This window comes from Miniopterus schreibersii, assembly GCF_964146895.1.
Source record: "Miniopterus schreibersii genome assembly, chromosome: 2".
In the NCBI taxonomy this organism is placed as follows: Eukaryota; Metazoa; Chordata; class Mammalia; order Chiroptera; family Miniopteridae; genus Miniopterus; species Miniopterus schreibersii.
The window spans coordinates 35,925,473-35,944,519 of NC_138102.1; the positions used below are offsets into that span (position 1 = coordinate 35,925,473).

The 19,047-nt window shown below is 39.1% G+C and overlaps 1 protein-coding gene across 15 annotated transcripts in view; it reads left to right on the forward strand.

Annotated features, from left to right (window-relative positions):
- DOCK9 (dedicator of cytokinesis 9) overlaps positions 1 to 19,047 on the forward strand; it is a 255,310-nt gene that overhangs the window by 199,748 nt on the left and 36,515 nt on the right. For 10 of the 15 annotated variants that reach the window (XM_081127275.1, XM_081127279.1, XM_081127271.1 and 7 more), the window contains 6 exons: positions 3,458 to 3,591; positions 5,598 to 5,712; positions 8,251 to 8,317; positions 9,696 to 9,743; positions 12,310 to 12,446; positions 18,592 to 18,707. In XM_081127275.1, the coding sequence (XP_080983401.1) occupies positions 3,458 to 3,591; positions 5,598 to 5,712; positions 8,251 to 8,317; positions 9,696 to 9,743; positions 12,310 to 12,446; positions 18,592 to 18,707 (617 nt within the window). Of the gene's footprint in view, positions 1 to 3,457; positions 3,592 to 5,597; positions 5,713 to 8,250; positions 8,318 to 9,695; positions 9,744 to 12,309; positions 12,447 to 12,986; positions 13,031 to 18,591; positions 18,708 to 19,047 lie in introns of all 15 variants that reach the window. The other 5 variants (XM_081127277.1, XM_081127285.1, XM_081127272.1 and 2 more) reach the window with 1 other exon arrangement.

Here is a 19,047-nt window from a genome sequence, read left to right on the forward strand (position 1 = left end):
TTGTCACAGACATATTCCTATTCTGTCTTTGTCCTTTTTCTTATATCACACTTGGAATAACTGAAAAGCCTTGCCTTGGTGAATGCTTAGACCACCTAACAATGGCACTAATTCTCAGGGCAGAATTAAGGGTGGTCCTTTTAGCTGAGTAATTTGCAGGACTTGTTCATTCTGAGTTTATGTCCTTACTTTTTGTGTTTTTCTTATTAACATGCTATTTCATGTAGGTGATAAAACTGGGCAGAATATAAAACTGGAAACTTCATATTAAATGCCTGAATTCATCCTACAATACCAATGCCAGTCCTTAATCTTACTTATGTTCATGTACATTTTTCATAGTTATACTCATCTCATTTGGTGTCGTAGAGATTAAATGAATTAATTTATGCACAATGCTCAGAGCAGAGCCTGGCACACAGTATTTCCATTGGTCATTGTCCTGGGACCTCTGCTCTGTCTTCTTTGCTGCATTGCGTCCGTACACCCAGCCGATGCTCCTGGGGTGGAGAAGGGGCTGTCTTCAGAGAGTCTTGTCTGTAGTGGTTCACAGCAGCGGCTTTAAGTCAGGCAGATGTGGCTTTGGATCCAGACTGCACCATTTACTAATTACCACGAGCAGGATTTCTCACCTCTTCACCCAGTGCCCACATCTCCAAAACAGAGTCACAGAGAGGGATAAAGGTTAATGTGATATGTGCTGTACTTGGTCTGGTAAACACTCAATGTTAACATTTGACATCCATTGTAATAATCACAATTCTTTAGCATTATTCATGCTTTGTGATATACTCTTAGTTTCCAATTCAATGAGTCCCATGGCCTAGGGATGTATTGAAGTCTTAACTCCCCGACTAGTACTCTTAGGATTCAAGACTGTGGAAATGATCAGACTAGAATGAGGTGATGTTCTGAGTCTGACTTTTTTCCTCTGGTTCCTCATTCACCTTGTTAGGGTTTGGGATGCATTGAGAATGCAAAGATGAACCATTGGGTATCCTCAGCATGACTCCAATGACATAAATGGCGTTCAGTACTCTGTGTTCATGGTGAAATTACCAAAAGTACTTGAGACTGATACAGTGTTTTTTTATTCTTTCTGGCATTTGAAGACCTGAACCCACTTTTCATAGGAATTCGCCACCACAGGCTTATTGATATCCAGCCTTGCCTACATTTACCCCCTCTTTAAAGACTTAAATCCCTGTTTCCTTTTAGGAATACCTTTCAGGGACGCCCCACCCATGAACTGGGTTTACTAGTTGTTTCTGGTACCTGTAGCAGCTCTTATTCATCAAGGAGTTTCTGGTTAACTTTAGTCCCAGGACTTATCCTTCGAGAGCAGACTTTCTCCTTTCTTCTCCATTTAGAAGAAATCCTGTTTCCATGCATATTGAGACTGCGCCCTCAGCAGTTGTTTGTTTGTTTTTAATGTCTTTGGGACATGGTGCATGAAAGTTTCTAAAACTGATTTATTGCTGGATATAGAAACGCTGAGATTACATTCATTTTCAAAGATACATTTTCTTAGCCTCAGGGTTCCTTTTATCACCTACTGAATGTATTGCATTGGGATGTCTGTATAAACGGGAGAGAGGTGAACTACACTTCTTTTTATTTTACTTACATGGTATTTAAGATTTTTCAAAGTTATGCACTAGGCCAGGATATTAAATATAAACACACACAATATAATATATAGGAACGTAATTCTACTAAGCATGTTGATTTTGATTTATTGCATTTCCATCTGTTTGCCTTAGATTGGGATGGTAGTTCTGAAATTGAGCCTAAAACTCTGAGAATTTAGGATCTAATTTTACTGAGGACCTCTTTCTCCTGAGCTCTGTGTTCTACATTAAATATGAAGTCCAAGTATATTAGGAAGACTGTAATTATAATTTAGCCATAATGTGTGTTTCTTTTCCCTCTCAGTAGAGAAAAAAGCTCATAGGTTTTCCATAGGGTTTTCACCTGTTCCTTGTGACAATCAGTCACATCATTTCTATTCTGGGGAATGTAGCCTGTGGCCAGTGGTTCACATGTTCTATCCTTCACTTACATTTTCAAATTCCTCTGGCTCTTCAAATTCCTCTGGCTCTTGGTTTTAATACAGTGAATTGGTTTCAGGCATGGTGGTGGATAAACCTGAGTGTTAAATAGGGGAGGGATTAATTTAGAAGTGTTTTAGTCCATGGCAGCTAATTTGCATGCTGACACCTGAAAATGGCCAGCCTGTTGTGAGGTGCCAGGTAAAGTCATCTTCAGCTTGGGTGTAGGAGGCTGTGCTTACAGCTTGCTGGAGCACAGTGCCAAAAGTCTTCTCCTGCTATCTGCATGACCAGCCAGGCCTTTCTGTTGGAGGCATGCATTTTGGTTCAGCACAGAATGTACAAGTCTGAGAGTCATTTTTAATGTGATTTACGTGCATCTTATTTAAGCAGGAAGTCAATCTATTATGTTGAAAACTTCCACAGTACCGTGGTGGGTGCTGATTTCTGCCTTCAAATGCTGTTTTATCAGGAATATCACGAATTTTATATCCAAGTTAGATTTCCTTTCTGCTTGTAACTTTATTGCGGAGCTTCCCAAAAGTCCTCAGTTCATATCACTCATTATTGTCACAGTAATTTTTTCATGGAGTCCCCAGGCCAAAAGAAACACCTAACAGCTCTGTTTATTAGGTACTTAGGGCCAAATAACTTTAAGTCCTTATAGTCTAACAGCTTAGTAGGCATTTGGAAAAACATCCATAAATTTAAAAGAAAACCTTTTGTATTTTATTTTTAATAACCACTGCTCTTACTAATGGGATGTGTGTGCCTGTTGGCCACTGCCCAACTCCTCCAATTTGCAATCAGTTTGCTCACAGCCCTCCTCATTTTGTTCCACATTGATTTTCTCCCAGTACTTGCTTTTTATCATAGCAACCACCAAATACCCAGCTTCAGAAAGATATGACATCATCAAAAGGAATGTAGCACGGTCTAATATTGAAACTACAGTTTCCGGCAGATGTCAAGTATCATTGTGTTTTCTTTGAAAATGTAAACTTTCCCATGACACTGCTCTGAGTTCTCTAGGGCACCTCAACATACAGTTTGAATACTGCGGGTGTGCTGCATGGTTTAATTTTTTTAATTTGATGGTTGAAAGTGGTATTATCTTTTAAAATTTTTTTAAGTCTTTATTCTGTCCCATTCTGAAACAGTGTGTGTGTGCACCTTTATTCTTGGCAATCAAAGGTGGTTTCTCATAAGTGAATTGGCAGCACGTCTGAATGTGCCTGATGAAAGTTTGTTTTTATCTACTCTCTAGGTGATTGAATGAAACTTTTGAACCAAATTCCTAACAGAAAAAATGAGTGCCATAAAAGTAATTTTTCTTTAAGTTCAGTGCTTATCTTGATTTTGTTCTGTCTCACCTAGTCTTTGGTCTTGGCTTAATTTCCTCTTAGCTTCTCCATATACGACTTCAACTCCAAACATCAACAGTGTGCGAACAGCTGATTCGAGAGGATCCCTCATAAGCACAGATTCGGGGAATAGCTTTCCAGAAAGGAACTGTGAGAAAAGCAATTCCCTGGATAAGGTAATTTCTTTTCAACTAATTTAAGTGTTTCTTATAACAAATAGATTTAGCCCAAAGTAAACATGCTTCATGTTCTAGTGTTCATTGTGTGACCTTAAAAAAAAAACAAAAAAACACACAACTCAGTTAAACCTGGGGTAGATAATCAGAGCACTAATTAAGGATGGGGCCCATTCCCTGGAACCCCCTGATTCCTGTTTCCAGAATTTCAGATCAGGGCAGTATTTCCAGTTTGAGCGAATGGTTCTGGCAGGTTGGACAGCTAGGGAAATCAGAATGCTTCTCAGTTAGAATCCCTGTGGTCTGTATGGCGGAGAACACCATTTACAACACAGCTGTCCTTACAAATGGGCGTTGGGTCCAAAGCTGGCTCCACAAAAGATTAATTGACCATACAGGTGATTCAGGGGTAAGGCTTTATTTGAAATCACTCTGTTCACGCTGCACCCCCAACCCCAGTCCAACAGAGTTTCCTCCTATTTAACCTTTCGTCTTGAAATAACTAAGGCTCAGACTCTTTGGAACCTTGTGGGAATGGATAAAGCTTGGATTTAAACCTGGATCCGTGGCAGGTTGGTCTCACCTTGGCCACTGTTGTCCTAATTTATTTCAAGGTATAGGCAAGCACATGTACGAGTAAACAGGTGAACCATTTAGGGATGTATTCCTAGCTCTCAGGAACGTGGAAAGCGCCCCTCCTCGGCACCAGGTTTGTCATCCGATGGCGTGTCTCCGTGGCTGGCATTGACATGACTGTCCGTAACCGCAGTTCTGTGGGCGAGCATCGCAGTGTGGGTGTGCGTCATGACCTGTTGAACTTTCCCTTTGGCCCTGACATGCCTTCGTGTGTAGAGGGAGAAGCTGCTCAGGAGGCACTCCGCTTGTGTCATACGCAGTGCTGGCGAGGAGGAGGAGAGCTGCCAGTCAGCCAGGAGAAACCGGGTCACTGTGGATTTTTCCCTTCTAACGATCCCACCTCTGCCCGAGGAGACGTTGCATGCCGCGCCTTCCCTCCCGCTGCAGGAAGCACTGCGTTCTCCTGGCGGCCCTGACGAAGTGGGTGGCCCGGGGAGGCATCTGCACCATGGTTTTGCCACTGGTTGCACCAGTATTTCTTCCTTAAAAACAAATATTCACGGATGTTATTAATTTAACATTTCTTTATTTTTTTTCAATTGCCCACCAATACCTTGAATAAAAGATAGTTTTTCACTGATCTTTCTGCTTTGGTATTTGGCAAGAAATTTCCCTGCCTTCAATTGGAAATATAACTTTGAGGATTTTAAAATTTTCTGTGTTTTTATCATGAGATGAGATTCTTGTTCTATATTTTTTTATGTGAACCCCTTGAACATGTGAACCTGCTGTCTAGTGGCAAAACTGCCCTCACCCTGCACCCTGAGCTTTCTGATGTTTGCAGTGTTGAGCTAAGCTGATGATGGCATGACCTCATCAGTTTAGGGTCTTTGGCAGTGCTGTGCTGAGGTGTCTCTCCTTGTCCCTATGGGGCACCTCCCCACTGTTTTCCCCCAAGGGTGCCCCACGACGTAACTGAATGGCAGCAACTCAGTTCCAGGCTTTTGTGGCTGGTACTCAGCACCATAGACTTCATTTGCTGTTTCAGCCACTGACGTTTTCCTGAGGATGTGATTGGTTCTGCAGTGTCTTCTGAATCATCATTTCTGTGTTTGATCCCAGCACATACTTTTCTGCATGAGGTTTTACTTGGCATTTCAGAACTAAGCTGGTAACTAAAGCGATGGTTATCCAGTCTGAAGGGTTTGTGCCATCTGGCTTGTCCCTTAGGAAAAGTACAGGAGACAAGCCAGAGCTTGTGTGGAGTAGGAGTAGCTCTTGTGTGTAATTTGTCAACAAGTTATTAATACCGTCCAATTTGAATGATTGGACTCAATTCTAAGAATCTTTCTCTTCCGAGGGAGAAAAGTAAACTAATTTTGTCTTACCTGTTATTCAAGGAGAAAACCCACCTGTATTTCCTTTTTCAGCACCAACAAAGTGGCACTTTAGGAAATGCTATGGTTCGCTGTGACAAACTTGATCAGTCTGAGATTAAGAGCCTGCTGATGTGTTTCCTCTACATCTTAAAAAGCATGTCTGATGGTAGGTAAAACTGGAGATAATCTGCTTTCCTTTCCTTGTTTCAGTGTTTGGTTTATTTTTTACAAATTGTAATTGGTTGAAAGGATACAATGATTTAAAAGGTTTTCTTCCTTGTTTGAAATGCATATTAATTCTCTAAATGGAGTAGAAATATAAAAATCTTACTTTGTAAAAATATTTTTATTAATTATTTTATTCTGGAAAATGAGTTCCAAAATGTGAATGGTCCTATTTTATAAATTTATATTAATCCCAGACCTATCATCTTAACTAAAGGAGACAGACACAGAAAAATAAAGTAGCTTTTGATTTTGTTTTAAATTTCATTTGTCTAAACAAACTTACTGGTAACTTGCATAACTTTATTAGTCTATGTCTTGAATTAGAAAATATGGTGTTAGGGAACCTCAGCATCTCTTCCATTTAAAGTGTGTGACATTCCTGGCTTTACCTGGAAGCAAAGTATGTTGTTTTCATTTTCTAATGGAAATAGTGGTACTGATTAAGGGTTTGACAGCCACATTTTTAAATAGAAATGACCACAACATTAGTGCTTTATCGGTACCACGTAAGCTTGTAAACATCCATGACAGGACAGCTCCAACTCTGGTTTTGTGATATGACCAATCACATGATATTGTGCCATGGTACAATGTCACATCTCTTCTTTTGGACCAAAATGTTGTCTTATTTTCCCTGCAACAAATGAGAAAGTGTAGTGCTTCATTAATGACCTTCACTCAATGACCTTCATTAAGTTCATTGAGTGAAGGAGAACTCCTTTGCAAACAAAATGCCGTTTTTCGAGAATCTGAAGACTCCTCGTGCTGCCTGTCTGGTGGCAATAGGTGTGGGCGTTGAACACCCAGTGGAAGGTATTTCTGTCTGAAAATAGTGTTTCTTTTATATCAAACTTATGTTTTAGCAGCAAACCAGCCTGATATTGTAACTCAGATGTTAGGAACAGCATGCCTGTTCTTAAAGTGCTTCAGGACTGGGTTATTTTATCCTTCTGTCAGTTTGTTACTTTTAAATAGCTAGTTAAAAAAGAACAAACAAGATTTTCTTTGAATGAGGACCAAATGCAAAAGCACTGGGCACTTATTCTGATACTTGGGTTATAAAGTTGAAATTCTCTCCATTAAGTCAAATGTTCTAAACTTTACGTTATGGTAGGGACTTTTAGCCAGCTATGATCCTGTTTTTCCTTTGTTTAAAATTTTTTAATATATGTTTTAAGTTTCAAATAATAAATATGATCTATAACTAGAACATAACTGCTTTTTAAAGACAAATACTAAAAATTTTACATCCAAGTGAAAGTTACCCTTTAAAGTCAGCTCTTTGGCCATGCACATATTTTAAGACTTCAGCCTCTTCAAAAGAGTTTCATTTTATTTATTATTATTATATTATTTTATCTTCACCAAAATATATGTTTTTATTGATTTTAGAGAGAGAGGAAGGGAGAAAGAGAGAGAAACATCTGTCAGTTGCTTCCCATACTCACTCCAGCCAGGGACTGAACCCACAAGCTTTTGGTGCACAGGACAGCACTCCAACCAACTGAGCCACCCAGCCAGGGCTCAAAAGAGTTTTATAAGATTTTAAAATATTACCTGAAGTTATTAATTTCTTTTTTTTATAATTAGAATTAAGAAATCTTCACGTATCCCCAGGATCATGAAGATGTTCTCCTATATTTTCTTTAAAAGCTTTATTATTTAAATTTTCACATTTAAATCTTAATATCTACCTAGAACGGATTTTTGTGTATGGAATGGGGTGGGGAGAAATTGCCTTCAGGTTGCATGAAAATTGGAAATGCACATACCATTTGACATAGCTATTTCACTTCTAAGAATTTGTCCTATAGATGTAGTTGGGCAGGTGTGCAAAGACACATGTAGAAGGATGTTTGTCAAAGCATAATTCATAATGGCATAAGGATAAGGGGGAACAAGTAAATGTCTATCAGTAAGGGACTGACAAACTCAATTATAGTGCATCCGTAGCATGGAATATTATGCATCTTGAAAAAGATTGAGATAGATCTAAGCTGTATTGTGGAGTTAAAAGTCAAAGGGCGAAACAGTGTGTTTAGTATATATGCTTCCATTGGTGTGTGTGTGTGTGTTGTGTCAGGAAGGGAGTGCTTATGTACATGCAAGAATTTTCAGCAGATTCCCTACTGAGGGATTCTATAGCAGATCAAGAGAGAACCTGACTTTAAATTTTATGCCCATTTGTATTCTTTAAACATTCTAGTCCACTTAAGAGCACATTATATATAAGTTAAGTATGTGTTATATAGCACTAGATGATGTATGAAGAAATTGAAGTTCAAGTGTTCAAATGTAGCTTCTTTAGGTTGAATAAGCCCATCGTATAACTTATCCAGTATAGATTGGTCACTGTGGTTCTTCCTTTGATTAATTATAAAAGGGGTTTGGTGGCCTACACGCTGAAATCTTGTCCCGTCTCCTAATGTAACGAATACATATCATGATTCTGACCAGATAAATGTTTGCTTTCTAGATGCTTTGTTTACATATTGGAACAAGGCTTCAACATCTGAACTTATGGATTTTTTCACAATATCTGAGTGAGTAGTTTTGTTTTGCTATTTGCCTCTTGATTTTTCCTGGCCAGTCAAGAGGTGTGAAGAATATCATGTGGTTGAACCAGGAATTCTGTATATTCACATCCATACCTACTCTTAAGCTATTTGTCCTGGACCTCACCCTAGCACCTGCTCTCAGGACATCATGACTCAGTGGGCAGTGACCAACCTTAAATTATTAGATATTTGGTTGTTATAAGAGATAACTATTTACGTGTATAAGCCAATTTAATAAAGAAACAGAAAATATATTAGCTGAGTTGGGTGGATGCTGCATTTCTAAGTTGAATCTAACTTAAATAGATGCAGAAACTGAGATAGAAAAATTAGTATAATTTAAAAATATATGGTAAGTAAAATCTTATATACTATCTATATTATCTCATTTTATCTCTTCAGTTTAAGTTTCTGATTTTCTTTAAGCTCATTTCACAAATCCACAATCCGTTATCCAAAACTGATGGGGTCAGATGATTTTACAAATTCAGAATTTTTTGGATTTTTGAAAAATTTGCATGTAGAGTAAACTCCCTAAGACCCCAGCAGGGTCTCAGGCAATACCCCACCATCAAACACATTACTGCTTCTGCAGTAAAACATTATTTCTGCAGTACTGTGACTGTTCACAATCATTGGGTAAATCATAACCATAAGTGGCTTTACATCTGTTTGTGGGGTCATGATTTGCTGCCCAGATGTATTTGCACAAACTTATGTGGAAACCTGTTTTGTTCTGAGCTTTGTGTGTTTTGCTTCATAGCCTCATGGGTTTTCTCTCTGCTGAGTTAAAGGTGGGAGTTGTCAGATGGTGAGACAAGATTCAGCGTCAGAACTTATTGGACATTATTTTAACTGCCTCTTATTAAATATATGCTTTTAAAAAAATCAGTGTTGTGGGTATATTAAAACAAAACTAAAAACTACATACTTGATGTCTGTAAGGAACCAGTTTATTAAGCCTAAAGAGAGAGCTCTTTACATAGATTCAAATGAGAACAAATAAGCAACTCAGAACAGTGCAGCAGTGCATGAGGTTTCCGTTGTGGTTTCTAAGGCAGACTGCCTGGGATCTATGTCTAAACCCTGAGTGGATGGACAATCCTACGGGTCCCAGGCCTTTCTTCTGTGTGGCTTTCACCGCCCACCACAGTACTGGCAACAGCATAATATGGGGCCTCCTTTGCAGGTTAGTAATTTTTTCTTGGTTTAGAAGGGCCGTCTAGAGAATTTCTGAAAACCAGATGTAAGGGGCTAGTAAGAATTTATTGAATGTGTTATTGTTGATGGGTTTAAAAAAAATAATGCATTGAAAATAATTTTATCTTCACGTTTCCCTAACAATCTTTCATCCTGTCTGCAGAGTCTGCTTGCACCAGTTCCAGTACATGGGGAAGAGATATATAGCCAGGTACTGTGGGGATTTCAGTTTAAAGTGTTATGTCATTGTCTGTATTACTTGGATCTGAATGTGTAGGAATTGTCATCTGTAGTGATTGGCAGTTGGAATTCTCATAAACAGCCATGAAGACAGTTGGCAGGTCTTTGGATTGCTACCATAAAATCTGTGAGCATCTTCCGCCCACGTTCCTTCTGTCTCGTTTTGTCTCATGAATATCTCTTGGAAAGACCTGCCTTTGTGGCCTGTGGCTACACTTCTACACTTGCTTCCAAATTCTCCCTCATGTCCTGTGCCTTCTGTCTTCTCTGTCTCTTCTCCCAGTTCCTCTTGATGTGTCTTCTGGCTCTTTTCTCCTTCCCCAATTATTTCTTTCCCTGTTTTACTTTCCAAGGTAGTTTTTTTTTATTTTGTTTTTACCGTTCTGCCTCCCAGCTACAAAGATACTGATTTATCATCTAACCACTTTCCCTCTTCCTTAATGAAAGAATGTTTTCAGTCCATCTCACGTTTGTTTGGATTTACACAAAACCTCTAAAATTATGCCTTTTCTCCTCTACTTCTAAGTAAGCTGTCCATGCCCTGTGTCTTTATCCGACCAGAACTCTTTGTGGAGTATTATAAATCCACACTGCCCCGCCCCACGACATACTCTTGGTTCTGCATTGAGTTTGAGGAGAGCTAGAAACTCTTTGCTGATGGGCACCCAGGCAGCTCCTTCTTTGGAGGTATTTCCCTAGAGCACATTTTGTCATTACCAAGTTCTTAACCCTGCCCTGTAGTCATTCAGTGTGTCTGTATTTGTCTTTTTCCATGTTGTGTATCCTGTGATAATGTATTTATGGGGTCCTGGTCTAAATATCTTATGTTTCTAATGCTATTGTTTTTAATAGTTTAATGATAAGTAAAAATTTGTTTTAGGAAAAACTTTAAAATTTAGTTGTAATTGAAATTTTTTTCTCTTATTTCTAATTTTGTTTTATAGCAATGAAATAGGAAAGAGATTTTTAATAGACTTTCTGTCTGAGTGTGAAGATTTTGCATTTTGATGTTAATATTGTTCTTGGGATATTTGAGAAGTTTTCAGAATTATATTTTATATTAAATAAAAGTATATGTTTTCTTTTAAAAAGAGCAAATTTAGAGAGAGTATTTTATGCTTTCCTCCTATTAATATTTTCTATGTTTAATTGAAATATGGTGGCACTAAAAGTTCTCTAATCTTAATTTTTTTGTTTTTATCATAACCGTAATTTTTACGTTTGAGATTTTGAGTACTAAATGCAAGTATACACAAGGTATCCTTATACAGTATATTCCCTTTGACTGTCCCGTGAAGATGGACAGAAAATGTATTTGTAACAAAAAGGCACTGAACTGGGCAAGCTTCACACCCTCCTTGCAGTAACTGTCACCTACGTCACAAGATGGCATTTGGAAAATGCAAAATAGAATAAAATGCCTCAGAGCTGAATATGGTGAATGTGGGAAGCTGAAGTTTTCTGCCCCAACAAAATATTTTAAAATTGGGTTTTGTGAAACTGTGAACTCGTTTTCCAATGGTTATACATTTAATTTTTTTAGAGAAAATCCTCCAACTTCATAAGCACCTTGTATATATTTGCATATAAAAGTACGATCCTTTGGCCATCTTAAAAATAGATGAGCAGAGGAAAGTGGGGGTGGAGGTGGCAGACTGTGCTGTGTGCACTGTGGAAAGACACGCCATGCTTTATAGAAAATCGCCACGGTCTCTGCTGCATGTGAAAAAGATTCGGAACGATCATGTAAATGTCGTCAGTGTTTGCCATTTCTGGTGGTCCAGTTTTATGAATACTGCGCCTTCTCATTGTGTCACTTTGAAATCACCCAGCAGCATGTTGCCCTATGATGTTCCGTGCATGCCCTGTTCTAGTCCACACGATAACACAAGGAGGGAGACTGCTGGCTAAGGGACGGGGACAGGTGTCATTCCAGCACTGGCCTCATTTTTCATCCGCTCTGGTGGTGGTACACAACAGGAAGTTAGCTGGTTGATTGCTAACCCAGGTCACTTTTCTGTTTTCTTTACTTGACTGCTGACAAGTTTAACAAAGTGTGTGGCTCTTCTCCTTCCCACCTGGGTAAGAAGGTGTTCAAACCATTTCGTATAATCCTGCCCATTGCATGTTTGTTTTCTGTTTCTCCCAATGCATTATTTTTAATTAAAAAAAATATTTTTGCTCTTTAATAGCACATATAATTCAAAAAGATTTTTGGCATTTTGGCAGTTGTCAGAACGCTAACTTTAGCACCACATTGGACTGATGTTCAGTTTTTTTTTTTTTTTAAGTAGCATCTCTAAAGTACTTTCTAAAACTGAAATGTTCTCTGCTTTGGCTTGGTTTTGACTTCTCTGTCATCATCAGTGCTTTGCTGTGAGCCGTGTGTGTCTCTGGCTCACAGACAGGCTCGCTGTGCTTGGTCCACGCGTGGCCCGTCTCCTTTCTGCTGTGTCCTTGCCTCACTAACGCTCCCCGTTTCTCTGCAGTGTAACAAATCTAACTTTTGCTTCTATCCCATTTCACTCATGTTGCAGGAACCAGGAAGGGTTGGGACCCATAGTTCATGATCGAAAGTCTCAGACATTGCCTGTTTCCCATAACAGAACAGGAATGATGCATGCCAGATTGCAGCAGCTGGGCAGCCTGGATAACTCTCTCACTTTTAACCACAGTAAGTCCCATGACATACCATCGTAACAGCCAGCCATCTCATGTGACAGCTCAGAGGGGAGAGCCCCAGGCCACACCACACCACACCACCAACCTGACTTTTCTTCCAGCTCAGAGCAAGTAGGATGAAGACCTCAAGGCGCAGTTCCCGTCCTTGGAAGAGAGTGACATAATGTGGACCGTGGTCAACTACGACACTAGACCTAAAAGCGCTAGACCCTTCGCCCCAACCTCTCCACTTGTGTTTTTAAAACAAAATTTGGCAGGTTCAATAGCCAAACATTCTCTGATATTTTTTATTTAATATTTGGATTTATTGCCTGTCGCCAATTTTTCATTGATTCTCCCCCTCCCCCCCGCAATGTCTGAGAGCCACTGGGACAGACTTCTTTCTCCCTGATCCCATGCATGTAATTGACCAGTGTCCACATTCTGGCACTCGGCTTAGGATATATGTTAAAACTGCTGTGAAACCATAAAGCCGGTGAATCAATTTGGTGTGGAAAAGCCAATAACAAAGTGACTTTTTCTGTGTTTTCAGTGTGAGAAAGATATCAAGTGTGCTTGGAATTTCTGTAGACAATGGTAAGATTTAATCAGGTTGAAGTCTGCTTTCCGAGGCTGCTTCACTTGCACAACAAGACCTTTCGTTCATCTTGCCTTCCTAACTTTGGTGCTTTCTAACTTCACAGTAGAGATTCTGCCAAAACGTGGGCACATGTTTTTAACTGACTTTTTTCAGTCACCAGAAAGGATGTGGCATCATGTGCTGTTCCTAAAACATAAGTGTTTCATCTTCTTAGGGGTTTCTCAAAGCAGAAAACCTAAAAGATACCAACCATGCAGCACTTTGAAAACTAATGTGATCATTTATGATAAATACCATTTCTGTTAGTGGTGTGTTCTCTGATTGTTTCATCTTTTCTCCTAGCATGACATAGCTAGTTATTGTTCTTTCTAGACCATTAGTTGTGCTCATTTTAAGTAATGTCTTTAATACATGGTCATTAATATCATTTCTAATTATAAGAACTCCATTCACTGATTTCCATACCTCTTTCTTAATGTAGCCCAAGAGTAAAGACAATATTTCCATCACATCAATTGATAATACAGCTGATCCTTGAACAACATGGGGGCTAGGAATGCCAACCACCCTCACAGTCAAAAATCCACATATAACTTGATTCCTCCAAAACTTAATTACTAATAGCCTATGGTTGACTGGGAGCCTTATCGGTAATAGTTGGTTAACACATATTTTATACGTTATATGTATTACATACTGTATTCTTGCAATAAGTTATCTAGAGATAAGAAACATTATTAAGAATATCGTAAGGAAAATACATTTACAGTATTTTTTTTTAAAAACCTGCCTGTAAATGGACCCATGAAGTTCAAACCCAATGTTGTTCAAGGGTCAGCTATAGTTCAAAGTAAGAAAGCTGAGGAATCAAAATATAGCAGCTTCCCATTGCTCCACCCCAGCAACATTAAACGTAATGGACAAAGCCTCTCTATAAAATTCTAGGCTTAACTTAAATCAATATTATGTCTGCCACATACTGCATTGGTAGCTTGCAAGTGCTAGTTCTGAGTTCTGTACTTAGCTATAGAGAGTACATTAGTGACACAGCTAAGGCTGCCGTACTTGATTTTTCAACTTCATGTCTGTTAGGGCTTTTTCTAGCTCTGTAGACAAGGGGTTGAAACAAACTAACAAGGAGTTTTGGGGTTTTTTAGTTTTCATTTCCTAATTAAACAGAAACTAAAGTTCCACTAAGGTGCAGGACCAGCCACACTGCCTTAGCCCAGATCATTTATAACACAGGAACTACCTCACTGTCAGATGACATAAATGCTTAAATGTTAAAGCACTTAAAAAAAATCATAAGCAGACCAAGGCCCCACCTCCAAAGATAATCATTTAGGAAACACAGAAAACAAAAATAAAATAAATGATCAACAGCTGAATGAATAACCTTAATCCACTAAAATATGCAGCAGCTCCTCCCGCTGCAAATGGATTTTGCGGTGGTGTCTTGAATTGGAGGAGAGAGAGCGGGCTGTGTTCTTCTGCCAAAAACCATACTGTTAACTTGGTGGCTTTCCCTTCTGTGTTCCTGCTGCCCACAGAGAGCCCCTCCTTCTTGCCTTCCCCCTCCTCTCTTCTGCAGGTTTTTTATTTAGTCAGTTTTCAGTGACACTATCCTCAATCACAGTTTCTCCTTCTGCCTTCCCCATACACAGTGCGCAGCTGATTCTTTTAGCTTTCTACTGTGTTCCTACAATTCCTGCTCATTCCAAATTGGTGCTGAGGTCTCCTAGTCCTTGATTTACAGCTCTGATTCTGATTATATATATTTGGGTGGCTTTAGCCTTTCCCTTGGTTAGCTTTTTGAACTTCAAATCATCAAGTGGGCCAAAAACCACAGAGAAGGGAGTGTATACTATATATATATATACATGTGTATATGTGTGATCATGTACACGCATGATTGTTTACATCTGTACCTAGGCATTTGATGGAAAATTTATAGCCCTATATGTCTCTCTAAAAAAATCCTGTTTAACAATGAATACATTACCTTCTGTTGGGCCAATCAATATGATATAGATCCAGTATATGAGAGATTTTCTGGGATGCCAGAATCTAAAATGAATTTTTTTTAGAGAAGCATCAAAATGGGAAGAGTCCCCTCTACACCTGCATTTTTATTTCCCCTTCTGTCCCAGTAGGAAAGGCTTTGTCAGACCTCAGCCGGACCAGCAGGGAGCAGCAGAGGACTGTAGAGACATAATCCGACGGGGCCAAGCTATACCGTCCCCACCACCCATTAACAGAACATGAGAAAAGACATCATATGCACTACACGTGTAACTCTGGCAGGGACTTATCTTTACTCTCAAATTTTAATAGGACATAATGAAAAGGAAAAATCCCCCCCATGGCCAATAGTTTGAACTATTCTAAAAACACTCAAAGAATAGAGGCTTGTTGTTTGGGTCATTGCCCAGGTATATGAAAAGTGAATGTTTACAACATTAAGACATTGACTTCTTATCAGTATATTTGTGTCAAGTGACAAGAGTGATAGCTGCATTTAGAGTATTTTATATAAACCAGGTTATAACTGGGAAACTGTGTGAAATGTTTGCAAATAAGTGGTACATTTTCAAAAAATATGAAATAACACTGTATTTATGTTGATGTTATGTATCATTCTAGGAATATATTAAATTAATTTGCAGGGTAATTCATATTTCCCACTGGTGTGGGAAAAAACAGCCAAGAGGTAGAAATGCTTGAAGAAAACCTCTATTTCCTGTAATTCAATGCAAGAGTTTAAGATCGCTGGATTAAGTTGCAGAGAGTTAGATTTCAGGTCAACATGGAAAAGCATTTTCTACCTAAAATACCCATTAGCTAGTGCAGGCACTTGCAGCTGGAGGTGTGAAAACAGAGACTGGGCAAAGACCCAATGGGGATATTGTCTGGGTCACTTCAGCATCATATGAGGAATTGGATGAGATGGCTTGTAAGATCACATCTAACTCTGAAATTCCTTGACATTTATGAATTGAGAGTAAGAAAATGAATATAGGTGACAATTAAATTCCTTTATCATACGTAATATTGAATTAACATGAAAAATGCAGAGAATGCATATATTCTCTGCATTAAAATTAACATTTTTCAAACGTTTAAGCATAGACAATATATATTTAAAAATAGGTGAAGTGGGCTGGGTGCTTTAAATGTCTATACTCAAGATAATAAATAAAATGCTATAAAGGCACATTTCCTTGATCCTGAGATATGTTCCTTTGATTTAGAAATACAATTTTGCACATTTGCCAGCATTTTCGAAATCAGGTAAATTCTGTGGGGACTCCTCAGTGTACAGGCCACCTCATCTATAATAATCACCTGGATACACTTTGCCAATAAGTTATCTAGAAAGAGAAGACACCAATAAATTCAATTAAAAATTAAATTTAAAAATGATGGCTTTTACAAAATAATTGTAATTTACCAATGCATTTTGGGAAATAGATCAGTTGGGCAAAGTGCTATTTATCATTAGTGTGATTGCTACTTTCCTATAGAATTTAAGTCTGAATGTAAACACTAATATACCATTTGAACACTGTCTCCACCTGAAAGAGAGAGAGAGAGAGAGAGAGAGAGAGAGAAAGGTCAGTTCCATGCAGAGAAAGAATTAAAATAATCACCAAAGCCAGCTCCTTGTTACAGTTTAACCCAGACTCTAAAACTTTATTTGGGGTAAATGGTAGCCCTCCGTAAAGGGTCCTTCTGGCCTGTGTGATAGTTTTGGTTGGTCTAATAAAAGGTATATTTTTTTGTACCTTCTTGCCCCAGTTTGTGGTCAGTGTAACAATAATCATCAATCTGTTTTTCATTGTCTCTGTATCTTACCAAGCAAACCTCGCTGAATGAGGAAATGCCTTAGCTTACAAAGGCAGTACAATGAATATTAGTCCTAAAAATATCCATCCGTCTTTCCTCTGGGAGATTTCTAAACCAAACAACAGAGATCAAAAGAAACAGAACCAGCATGGTGCAGACGGGTTATGTAGCGTCACTAAGGGTGCATGGACTGTGTCTCACCGAAAAGAACGCAATCCACAAACACACAACTTCAACCACCTTTTAAAAGCCAAGCGAAATCGGATGAAAGCACACAATCGTATTCTTGTAGCGTTTTGAAAACCAACTCGGTAGCTTTAAAAGCTTTTTTTTATAACTTTTTAAAAATCATCCTATAACTGACATTTATAAAAGTCAGAATAACATCATGTTAGTTACTTTATTTTATCCTAATAATAGGTAGTATGATACAGGGACCTAAATAAGGAATTTGGAGTGCAGTTTCTGGTTTCCCCCCAATTCTGGCCTCAAGAAAATTCTCTAGGTTTTCTGTACTTCGTTTTCCTGATCTATGTACGAAATGTCCTCCTCTCTGGAGTATTAAGAAAATTACCTACCTAGTAAGTGTTGATGTGTTTTTGCTCCTGGGAGAAGGACATTACATGGGATGTTTTATTTTATTGCCATCTTTCTTTGTCATCTAGATCAGTACTGAAACATCTTTGCACCTCTCTCTGTGTTTCTGCTAATGCGTACCATTTCATAATTTAATACCTCAAATTGTATGTCAACCTCCATTTTTATTGGTACTAAATTGATTTTCCAGCCACATAAGAAGATATCAGTTTGTACTTAAATTATGATTCTTCAAGTTCTTTCCTTTTCTTAAACATTTCTTTCAGACACATTGGCTTTTGTGCTTTTTATTAAAGCAAGTAGACTACTGTTAGCAGTACAGTCAACTCTTGGTTATCGCTCCTGATTCTAGCTGATAATACCGCTCTCTAGGTTATTGACTGAACGCTTACACGGCGTTCACTATGTGCCAGGCACGGTTTTAAGAGCTCCACAAATATTAACGAATTTAATACTCGCCACAGCCCCTGAGATAGATACTGTTGTTAAATATCCCCATTCTACAGATGAGGAAACGGAGGTATAAAGAGGGCAAATGACTTTCCCAAGGTCACACAGCTAGTAGGTGGCCAAGCTGGAGTCCGTGGCCAACAGCCCGACCCTTGGCTCATCTTCTTATCCGCTGTGCCGTGCCACTGCCTGTCTGTGTGGGAAGCTTTGGACATCTCACCCTCCCTCACCCCTCTCACCATCCTTCAGCTCAGCCAAGTGGCCCGATTGACTGACTCCGGCCCAGGTGCCTTCCTGGCTCCACTGTTTACTAACTGTGTAACGTCAGACAAGTTGTCTCGTTTTTCTGGGCCTCCATTTCCTTACCTGCAGAGAGGGCTTAATAATGTACCTATTTCATAGGGCCATGGAGGGATTAAATGAGATAATACGTGTAAAGTTCGTAGAATTATGGCTGGCACATAGCAACCACACGATCAATGTTTGCCGCTATTACTTCCCTTCTGGAGTTGAAAAAGAGTTATAATGAAATGGAAACATTCTTCACTACCAACCCTTAAAAAAAGCGTATAAATAATCAAAAGTTGACTGTGGCTCTGCATCCTGCCAGCCCCTCTGTCTGCCGCCGCCGGCAGTGAGTAACCCCGTGTTGTAACCCATGCAGGCTACGGCCACTCGGACGCCGATGTCCTTCATCAGTCCTTACTGGAAGCCAACGTTGCTACTGAGGTGTGCCTCACGACCCTGGACACTCTCTCTCTGTTTACACTGGCATTTAAGGTGAGTATGGAGCTTTACCTGTTAAATTCATTCTGCTTTTTCAGCTGAACCAGCAAGAACTATTTGTGTTGTCTTTTTCCTTCACCAGCTGTTTCTTTCCCTGCAAGGAAATCATTAATCCTTAAATTCCCTTAATGAAATTGCTGCACAGTTAATGACCTGAATTCCCTGAAACATAATAAAGCTTAACTGGCCAGGGTGTGCCATGGGCGTGCAGGCTGTGGAAGGCGCCTCTGGAGGGGGAATTTACCTGGACAATGGGCTGTGCTGTGCCCCCAAGGATGATGAATATGAAAACTTAGGCATTTCTGCCTCTACTCCCTTTAAACATGTCTGAACG